At 39.0% G+C, this 24583-nt stretch overlaps 1 protein-coding gene across 1 annotated transcript in view; it reads right to left on the bottom strand.

Moving 5' to 3' along the window:
* Positions 1 to 24583, bottom strand: part of scfd2 (sec1 family domain containing 2) — a 101910-nt gene that overhangs the window by 6370 nt on the left and 70957 nt on the right. The window contains exons 6-7 of the mRNA XM_085266441.1: positions 10753 to 10898; positions 2420 to 2554 (exon numbers count right to left, since the gene is read on the bottom strand). Coding sequence (XP_085122567.1) covers positions 2420 to 2554; positions 10753 to 10898 — 281 coding nt within the window. The remainder of the gene's footprint in view (positions 1 to 2419; positions 2555 to 10752; positions 10899 to 24583) is intronic.

Genomic DNA, 24583 nt, shown 5'->3' with positions numbered 1-24583 from the left:
AAAATACAAGTGTTGTTGTTTTGACCACTCCAGACTTTCTCCTCTCCTCCATGCACTATTTGCATTTGTAAATTGTGCAAGATAAATCACTCTGTGATTCTCTGGTGTCAGTCATAGGCAAGAACTATGGTTGCATTAACATTACAAGATCGCTTGTACAACTGGGATTCTGTTTAAACAAAGACTAAATATGGTACACCAGACACACAAATAATTTGGTTACAGACAGTTTAAGATGACAGTTTGAAACAACACTGCACAGGCTTTCAGCAGGTCACGGTCCAGACAGCAGGGTCCACTGTGTTTTAATAATGTAAACTGTGTTCACAGTAAACTCTTTGGCTGAAAATAGAAGTTTTATAGGAGGTGTTTTATGGCATAAAGGGTGTGCACTGGGCTCCTATAGACTACAAGGTCAGTTTTATAGGTTTAGGTTGTCTGACTTGGTGGTTCTTGAGCCAAGTTTCTTAATTTGAGTGAAACCAGGCCACAGTTACACAACTTGTCTAATTCCTTCCCTTCTGGGTAATCATCAGTTTAAGCGGGCCCAGATGTGAGATCAGATCAGATCAGACTGTGGAGAGTGATCCACTCTGCAGGAAATGTACATTATGCATAGTGTTAGAAAAAAAAACTCAGACTAGTGCTAAAATAATGAAAGAATAATGAAAGAATAAGCCAATTATCAACGACTTTTAACAATTAAACTTTGCAAATCCAACTGCATTACTTCTTTCTTTTCTGTTTCGGTTCCCATTAAGGTCTTGCTCTTTAAGAGCCTCAATATCATACTGTGCTGCTGTCATCTGAGGATTATTTTCTGCCTTAAAATAAATGTGATTCTTTGAAGTAGTGACCTGGCATAGCTTCTACTGTGAGCTGGATATCCAATTTGAAGGCTTTATGACCAGATCCAGGCAAAAACGTTGGGGTACGGCGGCAGACAACAGTTTCAGTTCTCATATGTGTTTTTTCTGCAAATCTTTCTGCAAAAGTTGCAAATTCATTGCTATCCTAGATATCCTAGAAATATCACAGATATTTTTAAAAGAAATCGTATAATACATATTATGGTCACCTACTGATCGGAAGGTTGCTGGTTTGATCCCTGACTCCTCCAGTCTGCATGTCAAGTATCCTTGGGCAAGATACTAACTACAAGCCAGGCTTGTAATATTGTAGCATCAATTTCTACCAGGACAACTTTCTACAACAAAATCACTGAAGCGTTCTTTGGGTTGGTTTATGCCAGTGTGTTGCACTGTAGCATAACATTTATATTGTTAAGTAGTTATTACATAACAGTACATCTTGTAGAGTTAAAGAGTAATAGAAAAGCAGTAAGGAATTAAAGAAACTAATTAAGTACCCCAACACTGTCGACAAATGTAATGCCATTAGGCTGGAAACATTGTGGAGATGAGGCTAATACACATATAGATCCCAGAGATCAAAAATCATCCATAGGTGACAGGCACTGGAATATCATGAAGATATTCATCTCCACAGACTATAAGGCTTCATGCTTTTTCATCAGTAATCTCTGATTTTCTTCAAATGAGCTCCCAAAAGTGACTCATTTTTACCAGTTATACAATAAAGATGTCTCATTCTTGGGAATCAAGAAAAATAGTCAGCAAACCCTTTCTAGTTATATCACTGGTTGATATGTATAACAGACTTGAGGTACAGCACAAACACTTTTGAAAATGTGTATAAAAAGTATTAGTTTGGCGGTTTATCCTCTGAAGGGTTGATTTTTGTCCAAAAAGTATAGTCATTTCATTCAGCTTTGTGTGGGATTTCTGAAATCTGCCATATCCAAAAAATTGCGATGCAATATAAGATTTAAATGAAAATTTGTTTAAAACTATATTTAACTATAAACAAAGTACAAAGACATCGTAATAAAAAGCGGAAGCTGAAAAACTGATAGTTTATTTGGAACATGATGCTAGCAACATGTTGGTAAAAACTGGCACAGGAATATGGTACGACATGTTTATCACTGTGAAGACTGACTTTTCTTTTTTATAACTGCAGTCATTTAGCAACCAAAGAAATCAGTTGCTTTCGTGTGAAAGTGAATGGTAAAGGGTTGACATCGGCTTTCAGTGGCTTGACAGTTTGGGATCTACATTGGGATTTTCTGTTTCACAGTATACCAAATGTCTGGAATGCAGGTTCCGCATGCACATTTCAGTATAAATGATGCCTTCAGAGAGTGCATGTTACCAGAGCCATGTGTACTAATGTAACCCAGTTGTAAAGTTTCCATATTTAATCTTTTATGTATTCGTCCATTCATACATTTTCTTAACAGTTTATCCAATTTAAGTATAAATAACTCAAATCAGGTAATTTCTTCTGCGACAGAGCTGACTCTGTTGCATATAAGTGTTTGTGAGGAATGTCTAACCTTCATGAACATGCTGAAGCCGGTCTTCAACAGGTCTGTAAGACCTCCAGACATGTGCTCGATGTCAGGACATTCACGTCGATCAGGGTGAAAGACTTCCTCTAGAATCTGCCGCAGGAAAGGTCGATAGGTTGCCTGTAAAGCATAAATATCAAACCACACAAATAAGCATGCTTAACATCTCCAATGACAGTGGAGGTTTTTCTTTATAACAGCCTCTATGCAAATATACAGATTGCTACAGGTTGGGGGTTGAGGAACTGTTGGTGTCTTTGTGGAGTCCATATTGTTCTGGGCTTTTAGCCCCTGCGTGATTATGTGAATGGCTCTGGGTGTTAGACAGTGAAGTTATAAACAGCCCTGTTCAAGCTCTGCACAGGCTGCTGACTTATGAGTCAATTCAGGAAGAGCTTTTAAAACAGCGCAGTAAAGAACCCCACATGGTTATATGTGGCTAAAAAAAGCACTCTGGCCAACCATGTGGGTGATAAAGGGATGAATCAAATGAAGAATGTGATATTCCATTAACATGATTCCCAGAAACTAAGATTATTCAGACAGGGATATTTAAGTTCATGCTGACTAGTTTAACTATTCTATGTCCAGTCTGAATTATTATTAGCAGCAAATGGTTGTGGATGGTTTACTGTGAACTTTGGTGAACACATCAATCCCCCCTTTCGCCTTAGACAGCTTAGTGTGTGATGTAACTTGCTTCTTCAAAGTAGACACCTGGCCCACTTTTCCAAAGTTTCAGCAGCCTTGCTTTTATAATAACCGCAGCTTATGTTTTGTCCCACTTCACAGAAAAAAGAAGGTGTTTCAATAAAGTGTGTGTCCTTGGAGGAGCTGAATTGCACAACCTCAACTAAAGCTTCATAAATGTCTTTATTTACAGTGATCCATGGAGGAAAAAAAAAAAAAAAAAACTCTAACAGAGGACTTTTTCTGCCCAGTGACCCAGGACAAAATGAACCATTTATAGCCCTCAAAGCTAGCGGATCAAGAATTCAAGGCGGATTTTTTTTTCTCCAAGGGACCAAAGCTTGCTCTCTCAGAGAACAATAAAGACCCAGATAAGACTTGGCAAAGCCTTATTTGAGTACTGTGAATAGCATAAGTGTCTAAATAAACATTGTGAACATGTTCCAGAACTGAAAGTCTCTTTTTTACATGAGGTTATATTTGGTGGGAAGGAGCGGATTATCCTTTAGATCATTGGTAGATAATTTAATTTCCCTAGAGAAAAAAAAAATATTGAGCAGAACAGTTCCAGTTTCTCATGTGGACCCTTGAAAAAACTACTTGCCCACCCCCGATTTAGATCTTGCAAAGAAACAAGCACTAAAAACACACACCTACACATACAATACTGTCTAAATGTTAATGCGTCCAGGTGTTTCTGCCCACAGACATCCTCTCAATATGCATCATTCTTAACAGACACCTCAGAGCCTCCCACTCCTCAACAACCTGCAGGAGAATCCAGATTAGGCTTGGGGAAATCCTGCTGTCCAAATGATATAAACTAACATACACCTCCACCAAAATGACTGTGCAGCTTGGGTCACTCTGCACAAACAGACCTTGGAGTAAACACAATAATGATTCACCTCTGGCTCAAGCATGATCGTGCATGTGCATACGCAACATCAAGGCATAAACAACAAATCCAACCCGCAGTCACGCACTCTCCATTATCATCTGAATTTGAAAAACCTAAAACCAATACCATTAAACCAACACCCACATGTTAAAAACAATATTAGAATTAGTCATATGATAATGTCAGCGCTTAAATATTCCCTTGCAAACACAAACATGTGAGGGCACATACACACCCCCGTCAAATGTGAGTATCAGGTTTCCCCATGGGTTTTATTGGCTTTGAGGTAGATGAACGAATTAATGTTCCAAAACAACAGGTGATAAAATGAAAAACACAAATGGAGCATGGAAAACTACAGTCTGGCATGTCCCTGGAAACAACCCAGTCCAAAAATATGATAAAGTTGTACTATGCATATCATTTAAATGCCTAAAAATGGTGTTGTTTAATTCATCAGCCTGTGGACTCTTTTCTTTTTGAACATTCCTGTCAAAATATGAAACCTTTTAGCGAGTCATGCTAAATGTTAAGTATATAAAGGAATACACTCTCTATAGCAGGATGTAGGTAGTAGGAAAACTGATGCTGCTATAGAATATATGCTGTAATTTCTTTTTAATTTACCGCCAATTGATGGCAAAACATTCTCAGACGTGGCTCTCCCCAAAACTGGGCAACACACAACCATGAGGCCATCTCCTCCCATTAATATATCAATATACTGACTAAAAATATCCATCCATCCATTCGCTTCCGCTTATCCTTTTCAGGGTCGCGGGGGTGCTGGAGCCTATCCCAGCTGTCATAGGGCGAGAGGCGGGGTACACCCTGGACAGGTTGCCAGTCTGTCGCAGGGCTAACACACAGGGACAGACAAACATTCACGCTCACATTCACTCCCACATTCACACCTAGTGGCAATTTGGATTAGCCAATTAACCTATCCCCACAAGCTGCATGTCTTTGGACGGTGGGAGGAAGCCGGAGTACCCGGAGGGAACCCACGCAAACACGGGGAGAACCCTGGCCTGATGGTGGAATTGAACTCAGGACCTTCTTGCTGTGCGGCAACAGTGCTAACCACCGTGCCACCGTGCTGCCTTGACTAAAAATAATTAGAAAACAATTGAATAGTAATAATTTTGAAGCAACAAGGAGTTTGCTTGACCTGTTTCCTGGCAGGAAACAGTAGCTTCCTGAACTAGAAGGCAAGAGCTGATCAAGAAACAGAAACTGTATGTTAGCAACTTTACTTATCACAAAGTAGGGCAGCCTTAAATAATACCCTCCTTTATTATTTTTTTCTATGTAACATCTAAAAATTAATATAACTGTATATTAAATAACAATTGAAATTAATGTTTAATGTTCAATAAGAGTCATTTTCAGTCACTGCCCTCGCTGGACATTAATTTTCGTTTTCTGAATTTCATTTTTATTTTGGATGCACTTATGCTTTAGACTGCTTCACATCTCATGTAGGTGGTAATAGATTATATCTTATTACCATGTCAATGCAATGACTGGTCATAATAGAAAGAGAAAAGATATTATATAAGACATAAAAACCTGAGTAAATACCTCCGAAAGCCTGTGCTCAAAAACCCACGCAAGAGGGAGGACAGTCTATCTAGTCATAGGTGTGTATGCTCACCCATGTGTCACAATCTGTTCAATGTAGATGCAAATGATTCATTTTCTCGTTACTATGGTTTTTGGTTGGTTATACAACTCTCCCACCTTGTTGCTAGTCTCTGAAAGTCTTAAAACTTTTCATCATGATGCAGATGCTTGCTACTAAGAACATTTTCCACCCAATTTCAAGTGTTTCCCACAAAAGCAATAAAATCAAGCCCTTTGTTGAACTCGAATTCAGTTTTTTTTAGCGTCTCGCTGTTACAGCTTGATCACTTATAGCCCACTGTTTTCTTTTCTCGGAATTTCAATAGTGCTCAGTTACTCACACCATGACATGCGCGAGTTTTGTGCGCCTCTACAACGAGAATACACGTGACCATTCAAGGCTGTGAGTGTAGCTGTCTGCTGGTCAGAATAATTATGGTTGTAACAAAGAAAGCCTAACTGAAGCAAACAAAGGAGCTGCGGTATTTGATTTTAATTTGAAATATTTTTATGTTTAGTGTTATAATCACACAAATGTAGTTATAACACAACACAAATGACAACATGCAACGACAGAGCTCAACCCCAAAACAACCCTACTTAAGCCACAACTTAATTCATTTGCTCTTGTTCACCGCTTTGATGAACCCCAAAACACTTGATTACTGAAGCTGATGGCACACAACACTCATTCCCTCACACTAGGATAAAAACATATGATTCCCATGAGTCCCATCACAGAGTCAGAGCAAGAGATTCTGACCCATGTCAAGCCAAAGCCACAATCATGTCTTTCCACATATTCTTTTGTAAAGGGTGGGTTATATAACATCATTACACTGGATTTACAGGTACCACACGCACACAACAGGAGTAGATAACACAGAACGACTTGACTCCTCTTCAGTGGCCTTAAACATTGGAGTGAGGACCTCTGCATATTAGGCTACGGCCTAATAAGAAAACGTCAGGTGTCGGCTTCACTGGAGGCAGGGGTGCATCCTCAGAGAGGCTGGATGATTTCTGACGTTTCTCAAGAACAAGCAGTAGCTGGCAGATATCATACTGTCCTACTTTCATATGAAATCATTTTATAATAGTCCTGGAACAAGAACAGCCAGGTCTGGCCTAACACAATGCTTCTCACATGCATCCAAAATGCTTGCTCAGTCAAGAGGCTACTGGCACATTTTCACAGACACTGCATGATTATTATTATTTTTACAGTGTTATTCAGATGCAGAAATGAGAGACTGAGTCATGAAATGTATTCAAACTTCTGTGTTAATCAAGAACATAAGCCTGAACTGGAACAGTTACTAGATATTTAAGTTGTCTGAGAAAGAATTAGACTCCAGTCTTGGGGCACACCTACGAATCTGAATTGCACATCAGCACAAAATTTGAGCACTGGGAGCTTCAATGCACAGGCCACCTACAGTAACATGTAGATGGCCCAGTCCATGCAGACAATTTATATAAGGTAATTCTTGTCTAGTTGGGAGGACAGAAGAGAAGAGAAGAGAGCTGCAGAAGCACAGCTGTCTATTTTCTACTTATGGTGGAGCTTTTTATTATTTTCTCTATTTCTATGCACTGAAGAGTGAATACAAGAAACATTGTGTAAAAATGACACATTACATTTTTTGTAGTTGTTATGTCTAGATTGTAAATTGGTTGAAGATGTTTAGACTGCAAACAGGCAAGACTTCACGTCACTGATCCCAGTCTTTGAAGTTAGCTAGCTGTGGTTTGATTTTCTGTGAATGCATGCAAGCCAGAGAGAAAGAGAGCTCTCATTCTTGTCAAGAAACTAAAGTAAGTTATTTCACAAAGTAATTACATTTTCCTATGACTATAGTAACTACTTTATATTAAATGTCATTTACTTTATACTGTGGCTAAAATGTTTGAAAAAGCATGTACAATGGATAAAAGATTGCAACATTCAAATGCATTTCAACCATATTATCTCACTATTCTGACGAACTTCATCTCCAAGGTTTTCTACATCATGGCTGTGTGATTGGTTAAATTATTGATGTAAGATTTGAGAGAATCACTCAAGAAATAAACCTCAGAGGGTAGAAGGAGGAGAAGTAGACAAGAAAAAGACTAAATGACAAGGACACAGAAGTATTGTTAAATGAAACTTCAGCAAAAGCTTAAGTTCCAAGAATATTTCTCCTGGCCTATAATTCTCTGACAAACTGCCCAATGAGAATGAAGGACAACAGCAGTGAAGCCGCCACTCTAGAATGTCACTGTCTATACCAAAAGGACAAAGCTTTCAGATGCACTGAGAGGGCCTTTGGAGTTACATAAGCTCCAAGACGAGTGTGACGAGGCTCTCGCAGTGAAGTCCCATGTGCCTGCATGCTTGCATGACGCAAAAGGGAAAGCAACAAAAGCAGGAGAGGTCAGAGGTCCTCTGGTAAATCTGTGCTTGTGCTACAAATAAGGCTGGGTATCGTCACTGATTTCTAGAATCGATTCGATCCACGATTCGATTCGATTCTATTTGAATCTGGGAAATTTTGCCTCAGACAGTCAGAAATATTATAATTCAGATCAGTACATTTACATATTTTTGTATCTATAAAAAGGAAGCTGACAATTTCCAGACTTTATCAAAGGTGTGAGCGTCACAGCAGAGGCCTTTGTGTCAAAGTAGCTGAAGATAAAACACATAAAAACATGAAGGTGGTTTTCCTGGCCTGGGATTTTATAAAAATATTCTGCAGTACATCAAAAACAAAAGAAAACCATTAATCAACATATGAACATTACCTCTGAAGTTACAGCGGTTTTATTAGAGACACGGCTAAGCGTTTTGCATTTTGTATAATTTTAAAAAGTTTATAAATTTGTTCAGTATTGAACGGCAGAAATGAGGTTTTCTTTTCGGAAGTAAGTAAAAGGAAAAAAAAACATCGGCCGACAGTGCTGTAAACAACGGTAGACTTGTGTGTAACAAGCAAGAGAATAATGCAGAAAACAGATTTTGGGGATAAACGGGAAACTGTTCTTGAAGTACACAGAGAAAGCGAGAGAGAGAGAGATGTGCATGAAGTGTGATTTTATCGTGTTCGAAGCAAAACAGCAAAAGTAAGAGGGAATTCATGACGATGTTTATGTGAAGCGTAGTTTGGATCTTCTTTTGCTGCTGGTTTGGTCAATATTGTTTGGAGAGAGATAAAACTAACAGCTTTATGATCAGCGCAAAAAGGACATAAACACAAAGCGCAGACCCGCCGAAACATCAGAGTCAGCGAGCTGTCGGCTTTCAGCCCCGACCGTGTCCGTGCCGTCGGGTGAGAAAGGCGACATCTCACTGATTCTGATCCGCGGGTCCACGCTTTGTGTTTACGTCTTTGTGCAGAAGCCGTGTACCTGCTCTCATTTACTGTTTTAAATGTTTGGTGGTTGTTGAAATTTTGTGACGTTTCACCTGAGATTCTGGAATTTTGGGCAAAATATATTTATATAAAAAAATCGATTCAGGATTTTAATGAATCGATATCACATTATCCAAGCCAGAATCGATTTTAATCGATGAATCGATTATTAAAACCCACCCCTAGCTACAACCACTGCAAGAGTGAACATTACATGGAGTAGTTAAATAAAACACAAAGTAAAAAGTTACATGTACAGTGCAGTGAAAAAGTGTTTACACCATCCTGATTTCTAAAAGATATTTGTAATATTTACGTTCATGATCATCAAGCAAATTTTAATATTAGACAAAGTTAACGAGAGGAAACATGAAACCCAGTTTTTAATTAATTATTTCATTTCTTAAGGTGGAAAAAAAGCTTTCCAAACCTATCTTGGCTTATGTGAAAAAGTAAAATGTCCCCCTTGTTAAATCATGAATTAAGTGTGATTCACCACAGTTTTCAGAAAGCTGAGTTCAATTACACAGGCCAAAGCCGGGCCTCATTAATTCCTGGCCTGTTGAGAAAGAAATCTCTTAAATGGAAAGTATCTGACAAACTGAAGTAGGCTAAAAGATCTCAAAAAGCAATACATCACACCTTGATCTACAGAAACAGTTCAGAAACAATGTCACTGATATCTATCAGGCTGGAAACGATTTGAAAGTAAACTAGTGAGCTACGGTGAGAGCCATTATCCACAAATGGAGAAAACTTGGAACAGTGGTGAATCTTCCAAGGAGTGGCCAGCCTACCAGAATTACTTCAAGAGCGCATTAATGGATCATCCAGGAGGTCAAAAAACAATCCAGAATATCATCTATAGAACTGCAGGTGTCAGTCAGAGGAACAACAATATGAAATAGACTGGGCAAAAAACATCTATCCATGGGAGAGTTCCAAGGAGAAAATCACTGCTGACCAAAGGCTCATCCCACATGTGTCTAAAAACATCTTGATGATCCCAGAGACTGACAAGACACAAGTGGAACTTGTTACAACTGGTGAAAAACTAACACAACATTTTATAAAAAAGAACATCATACCAACAGTCAAACATGGTGGTGCTGGTGTGATAGTCCAGGGCTGCTTTGCTGCTTCAGGACTTGGAAAACTTGCCATAATTGATGGAACCATGAATTCTGATCTCTACCAGAAAATCCTAAAGGACAATGTCTGGCCATCAGTATATACCCTGATGCTCAAGAGCACTTGGATTAAACACAAAATGATGATTCTGGAGAGGCTTAATCAAAGTCCAGACTTAAATCTGATTAAAATGCTTTGACATGACCTTAAACACGCTGTTCATGTTGGAAAACGCTCCTAATTAAAACAATTCTGCAAAAAAGAATGGGCCAAAAATCCTCCACAGCAAAGTGAAAGACTCATTACCACTAACACAAATACTTGACACAAATACAGTTCTTCCTGCCAAGGATGGCACAACCAATTATTAGGTTTAGAGCACAATTATATTTTCACATCAGGCCAGGTAGGTTTGGATATCTTTTATCCCTTAATAAATGAAATCATCATTTAAAAACTGTATTCTGTATTAACTTGAAGCTGTGGTAGTGTTCATACTTGATACGGGTAAAGCAAACCACCCCTGTAACATGTGTTTTGAGGCTGGCAGTCAGAGTTTGTGTGCCTCCAACCTGGTGAACTCCATCGCTGGCAGTGTAGATGGAGCGTAGCTGCTTGAGGTGGTTTCTGGTGCTGCTCAAACCTCGGAGGGTCTTGAACATCTTCTCCACTGCAGAATGAACTCGCTCTGCGGTCAGCTCCTCAGGATTTGTACAACCTAATAAAAAACAAGCACACAGTCTCATTAACAGAACATTAAAAACCACAGATTCATCTAAAAGTAGACACATTACATTTTGCTTCAAAACTGGCCAGAGAGGAAAGCTAAATAGGCAAAAACAACCCATTTGATTCTGCAAAAACAATTGGCCATAAGATGTGGCATGTTCATTTTTGTGGGTAATTTTCTCAGCTGGGTGTGTACTGAAACCAATTATCAAGGTAAACGCAAGGGAGGACAAGAGCTCCTTTATTTCAGCGGAAAGCACTGCAGCCTAATCAAAATCTAATGTTCCCTTCTTTCTAAAGAAGTGCCTAGGGAAGCAAAATGACAGCGTTTAAGAAGAAAGAGAAATGGCAGTGAGAAAAGGAGAGTGGGGCTTAAAAATATCAAAGACAAGTAAACCGAGTGAGAAGATAGTGAAGAAGGCTAAACGATGGCGCCCAAGACGTCCGTTTAGAACGCTTCTGGCAAAGTGGGTTGAGGGGCACCTGCAGTTCCACAGCACACAGCTTGGGGATTTGCCTGCCTTTAATTAACAAGGAGGTCAGCTGTGTTACAGAACACAGACCTGAAAACTGAATCAGCACTACAGACTCTGAGAGGCTCGTAACAAAAAGAACAATGATGACTCCACCATTTGTACAAGTAGTTTACACATAAAAGTGCTTTTCACGCAGCGGCGTGACTCCAACATTAAGCTACAGTTTCCTTACAGTCAGGAACTGGCTCATGTTCTGCTTGGACATGTTGGTCCACTCAGTGATAAAAATGCACAACCTATATCATATAAACCTGACGTACATTTTAACCGGAATTACAACAAGATCTTATTGCACGTATTGAAGCACGTATTAATGCCGTGAACGTCACTTCACTCTTGTTTTATCTGCTTCATTACTGAAGTAATGAGCAGTTGCACACACAGTGAAAGCCAGAGAAAGGACAAACTAGTGCTACCACAAATTACACCAAAGTGCAGTAAAGACTAATTGAACTCAACTGAAATGAGTGCAAATAAGATAAACACATTTTTGTATTTTTCATTTTGTTCATCTCAGTTCTGTTCTGTTTTGTTATTATCTACTATATAACCAATAAATGCCAAATCATTACATTTATATACTCATAATATGTATTTATAAGTTACACTTTGTTTCACAGTGTTAGGAAAGCAAAGTTTAAACTGAGTTTAGTAGGAAAAATGTGTATTCCCCAATCCCAGCTGCTTAGCCTTTAAAATTTGTGATTTCAATTATTAAACTGTTGCTGGAAGTCACAAGAAGGTTGCCAGCCAGGTTACAGGCTTGTGTCACTGGGGACATAGTCCATGCCTCTCACCCTATTCACAGCTAGGATAGACTCTAGCATTCCTCTAGCACTCCTGAATAGGATAAGTAGTTCAGAAACTGGAATGATGAATGGGTGAATCCTAAAAACAACAATAACGCAACAAGACTAGTCTACAGTTATTCTGTTGGCTCGGTAACACTTAGCCACAATAAGGGCCAAGTCATAGTTTCTGCATGCAAATGTGCATTTCATAAATGTTTTATCTGCTTAAGTATGTTCGGGTTCATGTAGCGCCCCAGATTTAATACTGCATGGACTGTCAAATAACAAACAGGCAGCTTCCATTCCTGCAGGTACGAGGTTTTCATCACGGTTTCTAGCCCATACTCGTGGTCTATGGCAGCATATGCATACTTCTGGCTACATATATTTACCACACTTACATCCTGAAGTATGACAAATGTTTACATGATTTCATAATATCAATGGAAACATTCTGATGTTTAGCAGGTATGACCCACAACAGCACTGCTGCTGCACAGTAAAAAAAATCCCATCCATCGATCCATTCATCAGTAAAACCTGCTTGTTTTTTTAATCCCTCAGTGATAGGATGATTCTTCTGGTGTATATTGTAGTCACCTGGCAAAACGTCAACATTTAGACCCTTTTAACTCCATTTTTGGTATCTCCCAACTCCTGCGGGACATAAGTGTGTGTCTGCCGTTTTGGTTCTAGACATGAAGTCTACAATGAAATGAAACAAATGAAAACAGATGTCTGCTACAGACAAAAATATTGTTCCGAGCCATGTGAGTGAATCAAAACAGTTAAGTTGCACAGTGAATACAAAACACTGAGCTGAAATTAGAAGGGTTTATAAAGCTGAGAGATGAGGGAGTTTCAGGCAATTCTTTGTGGACCCTTCACTACAGAGCCTGTCACGTTGTTCTGACACAGGCATTGCCAAATGATGCACAGTTATTACAAAGATATTAATTGTGGCTGCTTTAACAGAACGGTTTACACCCAACTCTTGTTTAAATTATTTTTCTCTGGCCTTAAGTAGTATTTATTCATCGAGAGTGTGAGTTGTGCAGTTTTAAAGACATGAGCAATAGAAACAGGCGTTTTCACTTGAACTAACGTAGCATCTGTTTGTTCTTTCACTCGTGTTTCCCGGCACACTTTACAGATATCCACTAATCGCGTTACACGCAGGCAAAAGCGGACAGCTTTAAGGATACACTCACTGAAGGAGTGTGTGCATGTGACTGTGCACAGTGGACAGATTGTGGGATACAGCTTTATCAAGAACCACTCATCCAAAAAGATGAGTAAGTGATTTTAGCCATCTTTCACAGGAAATGCAAAAACAATAAAAACAAATAAATAAATAAAAAAACTAAAAAAAAATCATGACCAGCTATCTTTTGAGCTAGATTGAGTTCTGGGCCATCAAAAAGATTAAATCTTTGCAAATGTTAGAAGTTTTTTGGCCTGTTTTCATTTTTTTTATCCACATCCTGTTTTGGGGTTGAATTAGGTTTAAATTGCACATTAATTTGTTAAGGATAAACCTTACGGGTAAGAGGTTCAGGAATGTCAATGAATGCCCTCACAAAGATAACCAAACACTCACAGGGAGGCCCAAACAGCAATCACTGTAGGAAACCAAAGACCACAAGAATCCTGGGAATTGAGAGCAATTTTAGCCACAATACACGAACCACGCATCCCAACTCGGGTCTGTAACAATAAACCCACCAAGTGTGAATTGTTCAGATGAGCAGCTGTCAATATAAAAAATAAAAACAGCTGCATAATATATACATTTGATTTTGTGGACATCACTTTAAAGCAAAAATTATATTGTTGAATGCAGAAGACACTAAAAAACAAGATATCTCTATTTCTCTGAAACACTCACTACTGCTCTCAGCTAAACCCAACATTGGTCTAATTAAGCAGACTCAAAGGGCCATGCATGACTTCTACCACCACAGGGTTACCATTGAATCCTGGAAACTCTCTTAAAGCTCTTACCTAAATATTACATAACAAACCATGAGCTCATGTCTTACACAGACCTACTTCTGGAATGAAAGCAAAGCCAGATGTATACATTGTGTGTTAGGAACATGTGAGTTTTGAAGATAAAATCGAACATTCGCAGAACATGTGGTAAAAATCGCCCTTTATGCACAGCAAGCTAAATTGATGGAGTGCAAGAGCACCTACGCCACCTCAAACTCTTATATCTTCAGGAGGATTTTCACAACACTAAAAACAGACCTGCAGAAATAGTTTGCTTTATGGTATTTGGCATGCTATATATGTAGAGCTATACATCACTTTCAGCAGTTAGAGTGAACAGCTTTACTTTTTCAGCATGCTAGCTTGGGTTTTTTTGATCTCTGTTAGTTCCTTTCCCCATCCCATATAGATGATATCAAATTAAGCAAAGCGTGTCTTTGTTTTGATTTGCTGTCTTCAGGAATGTAAAAGTGTCTGGTCCGCTGAATTTGCTCTCCCGCGTTGCCCAGGCTGAGCGGTAAACTCCTACAAAAAAACAGCGGGTCTATTCAATTGAGCTGAGCGTGAAGCCTCAGACAGATGTGGGTCTTATCTTTCCAGACACCCGCAGAGGGGGAAAGCGTCCTAAAAAACACACTACTACAAATGTTAGTCACTAGCATTTCTACAGTGAGAAGCAAAAGAAAAGGGGGATCAGGCAAACACGCAGTAAATTTTACTGATTTACTGAAAGCAATCAACTAAAATACTGTCTGTGCATAGTGGGTGTGTTAGTGGTGGCAGTCCACTCCAATATGAGGGTGAGGTAGAGGGAGATGTGTAAATCTCTTTGAGCGCTTGCGTGTCTGCCATGAGGGAGCTGCTCGACTTGTTGCCAAAGAATACAGTACACGCCCAGAGCTAGGAGTTGGATGCAGGTCCCACCCCGAGCAACCTGTGCTTTGGATGTTGATCTGCAGACACCGAGCAGGAGCAGGACCAGGTGCTGACCCGGGAACATCCAGTTTGGCGGCGAGGCTGAACACCTGTGTCTGAATTCATCTCACGCGGCACAGTCACGCCACCCACCATATCGGCAGCACACGTGTCTCACATGCAAATATGCAAGCTGAATTATCTTTATCCCCCCGTTTCTTTCTCTCTTTTTTTTTTTAAATTAAGTGAACAACATTGGACGATGATGGAAAATAAATGAGAGCTGTCATATGAACAGCTCTGCCATTTCCATGTATGCATTTATATCCAGAAACAACCCATCTTAACAGACACCAACTTGTTTAGTAGATAAGAAAATATTATTCAAGTCTGACTCATCGCTACACTACACTGCTTAGAGACAAAGAGATTAGGTAAAGAGTCCAGTAAGAGTCCAGGCAGGAAACAGCTGACTGAGTGTTTCCTTAATTTGATCTAACAGAGCCGGAGGTGAGCAATAAATTACTAAGAGAGGTGCGAACATAACCTGTGACACTCACAAGGTGAAAAGAACCAACCAGAGGAGGATGTTAGGTAATAAGCAGAGCTGGAAGATGATGCTGAAGACTTAAGAAATATTAAAATATTCATTGTTGAAGTAAAACTACTATCAGGTTGAAAAGATGGGATTTGATGAGTTCTCATAAAAGTAGGTGTTGCTATTTTTTTGAATGTGTAACGCATTGATTCACATAAAAGCTTGGATGATTCAGATGACAAGCTTTTATACCACAGCTGTGTGGGATTGTACATAAAGAAAAGACAGGCCTTCTTTTTACCACTTTATACGACAACCTCAGAGGCTGAAAACCAAAAAAACAGGCTAAGTGCCAACGACTGAAGTTTCCTCAGTGGGTAGTTGAGTCCCTTTAGATTCCTGTGTGTCAAAGCCCAACTTTAGTGCGCAAAGAAACATGTTTGCAAACTGTTATGAAAAAACACACTGTTTTGTCTCAATAGCTAATCTCTTTGTCATTATAACTGTACAGGAAATTGATTTTATAGGATATCTCAGTCGTTTAAATGTTATTAAAGTTGTCTATTGTTGCATGATGACACAAAGGGCTGTAGCTTGTTTGATGTGTGAATTGGTATTTTCTTTACATGTTTCTTAGCACTAATTAACAGATGAGTAGATTTGTTTTTACAGATTCATCTTGGGCTAACAACGTTAGCAAGAGTTAGCTCATAGTTAAACACTCGCCTATCCAAAATAAAGAGGGGGAGTGGTGACATATGCGTATTATACAGTTAAGATCACACATTTACATGAACTCATCATTGCTGTACTGTACATTGTACATCTTTAATGACTTTAAACAAACAAGAATTGGGTGTACAAGTTTGAAATGATTATATCATTTCAAATTTGTGAACCCAATTACAGATTAAAGATGTAAGCTAGTACAGTCCTGGAAAAAGAACATAAAAAAGAAATCATTAAAAGTACCACGATAATTCATGTCCACGATAAGTATATAAACCTCTGACCACAACTGTATTTAGTAGAGACTGTGATTACATAATGTCATAAAAAGAAAAATAAACTTTAAGTTTTTGCCCTATAAGCACAAACTAAGCCACTTTTCACATTCATACATCACGTATTCTGTACAAACACGCCTTTTTATCGCTAAGTAATTGTCTATATATACATATTTTAGATCACCCATTACTGAAACAAGAGGTGTATTTGCTGGGGACTATTTTCAGCCATGATTTACCCTCTACTGAGTTATTATGGCAACAAGACAGTGTATGCAGGATTGAGTCAAAATACAGGAGAGTGCCAATTCTCATGCTAGCAGAGAAAGATGTCGCCTAGTGCAGGCATATCGGACAGATCAGGCTTTGCTTATACAGGAAATAATTGTTACAAGGATCAGCGCATTAATTACCGGAGCCTTTTTGTGTGTTTTCTCCACATTATGAAAAATTCCAAATGTACAGTTACAACTGAGGTTCAAGAAAAATATTCTCTCGAGCATATAACAGAGCAGCTGCACCAACAAAGACTGAATGCACTGTGCACGTAAACAATCAAGTAAAAAAAAAAAAAAAATCATCAAAGAAGAGGAAGTAAAAAATGTGGAAGCATTTGTGTTCATTACCAATGCCACACTATTCATCTCACAAGAAGTGCACTCTCTGCTAAAGAACACAGGGAACATTAAATTAGAAAAACACAGTCTGTTTCCTCAACAACCCTCAAAACACTGAAACTGCACTGCAACAGCTCACTGTCTATGGCTGACCCCACAATCAAACTAATCACTCTGTACTTATCAGTGGAATGTAGACAACCCGACTACTTATAAATATCACAGCTTATTTTGAAACGTGATCAAAAATTCTATTCTGGTCTGAGAAAAGAATGAGAGTACGTGATTTTTAAGCGAGGGGGAGAAGGATTCATGCTGCCGAGCACAACTTTCTAAAAAGAGTTTATATCAGACGTGGTAATCCCGTGTGGAATGCTGAGGAAGAAAATCTTTCCTGCAGAACGCCGGGATGAAAAAGGAGAGACGGAAGTAGTGGGCTTTTTGAGCTACATGCTTGTCGTGCCTCTTTTACCTTACATGATGATGCTTCCTGACAACTGAAAAACAAACACTGTATCCAGCTCGGTCAAGGTTAACCTCAGACAGATTTGCAGGTTAAAATTAACCATAAAATCTTTGATCACTGAGGTGGATCTTTTGATATACAGGGATTTGTGTACTTTCCATTTGCTAACACAATAATAAATATAGGAAAATCATAATGGACTTTTATGCAAATGAACAGCAAATCAAAGTTATGAGGAAGTTGAAGATGATGCAAGCATGTGCATGTTCATAAAATCTGATAAAAACAGCAAATTACATACACCGTTAAGAAGAATTTCTAACATTTATGAATTCATTTTCCAAAAGCTATTTCTCTATTTCCCTGGAGGCCAACCAAAGTTTGGCCACAGCACCACTGACTAAAGACCAACACCAGTGGAAGGACATTAAGGGAGGGTAACTGCAGCGTTTCTCAATGGGAGTTGTTCCCACACAGACAAACTTTTTAAACAATTTCATGTGAATATTTGCAATTTATTGAGTTTAAATTAATTAAAATTTAATAGGTTGATAAACTTTTGTTTTTTTTTTTTAAACACAAAAAAAATGTAAATGTACCAGCGGCTGCCAGCTCTACCCTTCACTCTACTAGTAGATGCACCAATTTGAAATCCCTAGGCGATCTTCTGAAAAGTTCACCTTTGGCCTTGACCTTGAGATCAGACTGAGAGTCGAACCAGACTACAACTTTGAAAATCCAAAAGTTGCATCTTTCCCAAGTTACACCGTTCACAAGATTTTCAGAAAACTTGATTTCTGGTCAAGGTCACTGGGCTTCGGAGTCGCCTGAGAAATGGTAGCCCACAAATCAATAGGGGGTGTTATGGAGGCTTTATCCACCAATTTTTCTTAACAGTTTAGCTTTTTCTTCACTTTACACTTTTAAATACCTGAATGATGTGTGTCGAACTAGTCAAAAGGACCACTATTTATTATCACTTAATGCAAAAATGGCAGATCTAAAAGGACAAAAAACAAAATAGGACGTCCACCTTTAATCAGTGATAAACTAATTAAAGCTGAGAGCTGGATTGCTGTGTCAGCATCCAAGTTGGAAAAAGTTGGGCATATACTTGTGTGAATTCCACTGTGAGAACTTAATCCTTCTCAGAGTGGCCCACTTGACAAAAAACACAAGACCTGTTAATCTGAGCTGCTTCACTGACTCTTTAAGAAGTACAGAACAATGCTACACACACACACACACACACACACACACACACACACACACACACACACACACCCCTTAGGCCATCAAGCACTCACTTTTAACTCCCACCTCCCTCACTGTTATAAGACCTTGCAAAGCACAACTCTTAGTGTGGATCTGAGTTTCTATATTTATTTCCTCTTCTTGTCATTTCCAAAAAGGACACACACCTCTGCTACAAGAGATAGTGCGAGGCAGCTAATGTGATTAATTACATGCTGGGGAAGGTGTGGTCTCCACTCTGCCACTTATGGAGAAAACTATCATGGTTAAGCAGCCCGCAGACAGCATAACTGTGGAGAGCAAAAGGATCTGCCTTAATAACACAGAGCACTTTCATGTCAGCTTGGTGGCTATGTTAGATGACAGGAATGTGGGATGCAGTGGCGTGGCAACCCTCAGATGTTATGCTGTTTGCTAACAGGTGTGATCAAACAGTGAGCACGCAGGACTCACCCTCTGATGGAGAAAACACCCTGTCACCACTAAAGGGAGTTTCTGCCAGTATGCATGAGTATAATAAATGACTAACAAGGATAAGGGTACATGTGTCTAATGCTATCTCTGAGCTGAATGTGAGGACACCAGTTTAAATCATAGGGTAACATACCAATCTGCTAATTCAGAGAATGGCAGGCCCTAATTTTCTCATCTAACTTGAGGTCTTTAAAAGCAGATCAGATGGGTAGGCGCACAAACACTCACACACTTTCACTGTGTGAACAAAGCTGCACAAACACTACAGCTTTACCATACTTTGTGAATGGCACATTACCTCTTTTCATATTAAAGTCAGTACTCAAATTCTTTTCCTTTTTTATTTAAAACTCTTCGATTGTGCCAGACATCAGCTGACTCATGACTGCAGTGTTAAATAAGACATAAAAACTTCACTGTAAAAAAACAGTGTTGAAACTTCTCTTTGATATTGCTCCTTATGAGTTGCGCTTTAGCGTGCCGTCATGTGCTATTAGTTGAGATGTCAGGCATGCTAAATCTGTCTTTGATCCTTTGTAATTACAGTGCTGTGTGTTTGCAAGTGTGTTTGAATGGCGGAGTGTGTTATAATCACAGCGGTTGCAGTGTTTCACGGTTTTGGGGTAGAAATCTTAGAAATCTGGAGGAGAGGTACACAGAAATTACACCAATTCCAGACAAAGTCAAAATTACAACTCTGCACGCAATGCAACCCGAGTCCTCTCTTTAATATAGAGGGACGAGGGGGAGCAGGGGAAAGCAGTGTGTCTTGTATAAAGTGTTATGTTGAAGATGTTGAACAAACTCCCCATATCCACATCAGCTTAACTGTGGCTGCCTGACTGAATGCATATGCAGCATGTTAGCTCTCCTGTCTCATGAATTTCTCAGTAGTTACATAACTGCATCTGAGCGAGACTTAAGCACATGCAAAATATTCTTCTCGGAAAGAATTATTACATGCACACAAGTCTGCTGAGTAGTTGTTGAATATTTCATGCGTTTTGTAATCGGATCGAATATGTATTATGCAGTCATTTGTGTCAAAACTACATTTATCATTGTTCACCGTAATCCAGTCCAAACAGGGCAAGTCAAATCTGCTAGATGTTACAGCAGGAAAATGTAAAAGCCCTGAGCTCCACATCTTTATTTTATAAAGTGCAGCAAAATGTAAAGAACAAGTTGTGTAATTAAATCCAAATCAATAAATCAATCGCAATCAGACTGGAGTGATCATACCAGTTTAATTCAATTCAATTTTATTTGTATAGCGCCAAATCACAACAACAGTCGCCTTCAGGCGCTTTATATTGTAAGGTAGACCCTACAATAATACACACTGAGAAAAAACCCAACAATCATATGACCCCCTATGAGCAAGCACTTTGGTGACAGTGGGAAGAAAAAAACTCCCTTTTAACAGGAAGAAAGCTACGACAGAACCAGGCTCAGGCTAAAGACATGCTGTGGAAGAGAGCCAGAGATAAGTCTCTTCTAATTACCTGTTACAGTGGAACCCAGACTTACGAATACCCCGTTTCACAAAAAATTCAAGATACGAAGGCACTGAACGGCAATATTTTTGCCCGTGTTACGGCAAAATGCCCGAGTAACGAAATCCGCTGGCTCTGACTGGCTGAGCCTACAATGCCCACAATGCCTTCCGAAACATGTGACAACCCCTTGGCTTCTGTACTTGCGCTTCGCTGTTCCACTTGAACCACGTATTGTTGTTCTAGTTAGCAATTAGCCTATAGCCTATCGTTCAGCATCGCCTCAGTCAAAACGCGCGATGGGTCGTCGTGGTTCCACTGTATACGTTTTAATTTAATCTAATTTTCAATGTGCCATTAGCTTTGCCTTCATGGAATCAGCTTCCTGTGTGTGACAATGATGCTAGGAGAGCACTGGCGTTAAAAAAAAAAAAAAAAAAAGGATAAAACATGTCCGAAAGCTGAATTATGAGAGTTTATTTTTAGTTATGCAAGATGGAATAGAATACCTTTAAAAACTCATATCATATTCTTTCTGAATTTATCCTATTAATATTAAGTTTCTTAAACTTTACCTCCATATTTTTGCATAATTTTAGAAAATTTCAGGAATGTAAACTTTTTGCTACTATATCTCCACTGGTTTTAACTAAAATTTTTACAACTATACATGGAACATGCACCATACTTGTAAAATGCAACCAGTAATGTACATCAAATCGTAACGGATACAATGCTGTGTAGTTAAGTAGCAGGCACTTGCAAACACACTGGGAGCAAAGTTACTTACGGAATGCTATGAAAACTGTATTCACTCTCAATTTGGGTGTCTGAGTTCATAAAGTGTGTCAATAGGTGCTTGCTTATCTGGACAGTTTGCAGGATCTGAGTGTCTGCGGGTAAGTGGGAAGTTGACATAAGAAGCCCTTTAGAAATGCTTAAAAGGCTCCTTGCAATGAATAGGCACAGTATATCTCAAAGGCTCAGGGTCTCTTTCATTTGTGCATGTGTGTGCACTAAAGCGTGTAAGTATGTGGGGTACCTGTGCATATGCAAGCATGCATGTGTGCATGAGAATGGCTTCTCTTGCCATTTGAAACAACTGAACTTTAATTAACAGTGAGCACGAGGGATTTGATTACAGGAGCCAAAGATACATCATCATGCAGCTGGCTGGCCATTAAAGCGTTATGTAATACAGAAAAAAACAAAACACTCAACACCTCATTAAAAAAAAAAAAAAAAAAAAAAAATCCTAATTATAAATTATTTATTTGACAATCCTAAATCTAGTTTTGACTGTAAAATGTGCACATTTGGAATCTGTAACAGTCACAAAGTCACAGTGCAATCCCCTCTTGTAGGTCACATACTGAACCCAACTGAACCTGCTGTGCAATCATAGCTGCATGTGTGTGAAAGAATGTCATTAGCACTGTGATGACTGAGTGTGTGCATGTGCCAAACCCGGACAGAGAGGTTTTAAAAAAAAAAAAAAAAAAAAAAAATTGTATTAAAATATGTTGTGGTTGTGTGCACGTACTTGGATAAGCACCGTGCACACGTCAGCAGATGGTAAGGTGCAGTTTTCATCACTCCTCAATTCCAGATCATTCTAGAGGCCGATCATCAGCGGCTGCAGACATAAGGCCATTCCACAGTAAAAGTGCTCACAGTGTTTCCTTTTCTAATCCTCCAAATTGCTGACAAAGACTTTGACTGTAGGATGGGCAGTGAGATTGCATATCTTGTTTAAGAAAACAAGAAACACAGACACACCATGACACAACAGCTCCTTCTTCCACAGGCAGCGGTGAGGGCAGTGAGGCCCAACTTAAACTAAGGCGTGCTGTGAGCAAAAGTTGGTTTAGTCTGTCCCCTAGAGGACGACAGCAGCAATGCAGAGAATAAATTACATGCATCTTGTTTTGGAGCTAAAAGAAAAAAAAGCTGAATGCATTGTGTCTATAAGGCTGCAGTTCCTTCAGCAGTCTAAACAGTATAAAACTTTATGACACTTAATTTGCAATAGGCAAAACATTTATAAAGTCAAAGGGTATTCCTATGAGGGTTGTAAACATCTTTTTCCATGAACAGAAAGCCTGTTTTTAGTCAAAACAAACATAACCGCTGTCTGATGTGCAGCTCTTAAATGAGTGTAAGTCATGAAACTGTAGTTTAGATGTCATGGCCATTAATCATACGGGCACACTCTAAAATAAGGGTAAAGATGTTTTGGAAAACAAGTTCTGCTTAATTAACATTGTGGAAAATCTTCTAATGAAGCACAACTAAGTTTTCATAAACCTCAATTCTTTTTTTTTACTCAGCAAACATTTGCTCATTTACACATCCTGCAGTTAGGGGGCAATATTAACATTAATTTGGCATAAAATCTTTGACCAACTGGCCTGACTTGAATGTTTGTCTGATATTCACTATTTTGTTAATAATGTTTTTGGTCTCCTAAAAACATGTTAGAGAAAATATTTGGTAGAATATCTCCTCCCTGTTAATGTTTTTTGCAGTCAAGAACAATTCTAGCCTTGACCTTATTGCCAAATTCACTGCAACGCTCCATTAAAATAGGAGGAGGTACAGAGTCGGGTAATAAGAAAACATCTACTACCAAATACTGCCATGTTATTTTCACATTTTATACATTATCATTAGACAAAGATTAATTAGAAAAACTTGTCTGGGAGGCAGGTAGTGCTGTTTTCTTTTTACTACAAATTTTATTTCAACTGTCACAAGTTTGAGATGAAGTTCTGCTAATAATAACAAAGTTTACTGGTGTTGTCAGGTTATACTTAAAGGAATAAAGCAAATAAAGTCAGGTCTATAAAAGCGGCATGATTTTAACTTTGAACAGTCATGAACATTTTATTGTAGCCAGTACATGATGATATTTAGAGATAAAAGTGCACAACAGTGTAGAACACTGTATCTACACTAGCGGGATTTAAATCTGTGTTAACCTCGGATTTATAGAGATGTTATGCAATCTTTAAAAAAAAAAGTGCTGCTGAGACACCTGCACTGATGTCATCACTTTGTGTTTCAGTGTTCGCCTGTGACTGGAATGTAGCTGTGGTTTTGGTTTGTAACAAGTACAATTTTGTTTTAACATATCTGAGTATATAATATCAAAGTCCACCGGTTGAGTATCATTAACATGTTGCGGAGCAGTTTGGCTACCATAGCAGAACGTCCGTGGGGTCAGAATGCCTTAAAAACAAGGGGGTGGGTGGGTCAGAAACAAGGTTAAATATGAGTAAACAAGGACTTCCTCCCCAAGGGTAAAATCTGCACCTGGACTTCTCATTACTGCTGTGCTCTGAGTCTGCTCAGCACCGCAGAGCACATGTGGCTCAGAGGAAACAAGCTCATAGCACTGCGAGTCTCCAGCATTGCATCAAACACAAACACAGAGTTCTGGGAAAGCGTGCCGGCCAATAAGGGTTCAATGGACCACCTCCTCAGTCTTGATGAGCAACCTCAGCAGCGTTACCGTCTCTTAAAGTACTGACAGTATTAAGAGTTTGCACATGCAGTTATAAAGATTCGAGTGTGTTTCCTGAT

Source organism: Mchenga conophoros, linkage group LG23 (assembly GCF_057382185.1).
Source record: "Mchenga conophoros isolate Kocher_MC1m ecotype Shallow Benthic linkage group LG23, M_conophoros_male_GT1.1, whole genome shotgun sequence".
Classification (NCBI taxonomy): Eukaryota; Metazoa; Chordata; class Actinopteri; order Cichliformes; family Cichlidae; genus Mchenga; species Mchenga conophoros.
This window is presented reverse-complemented; position numbering and strand designations above follow the sequence as displayed.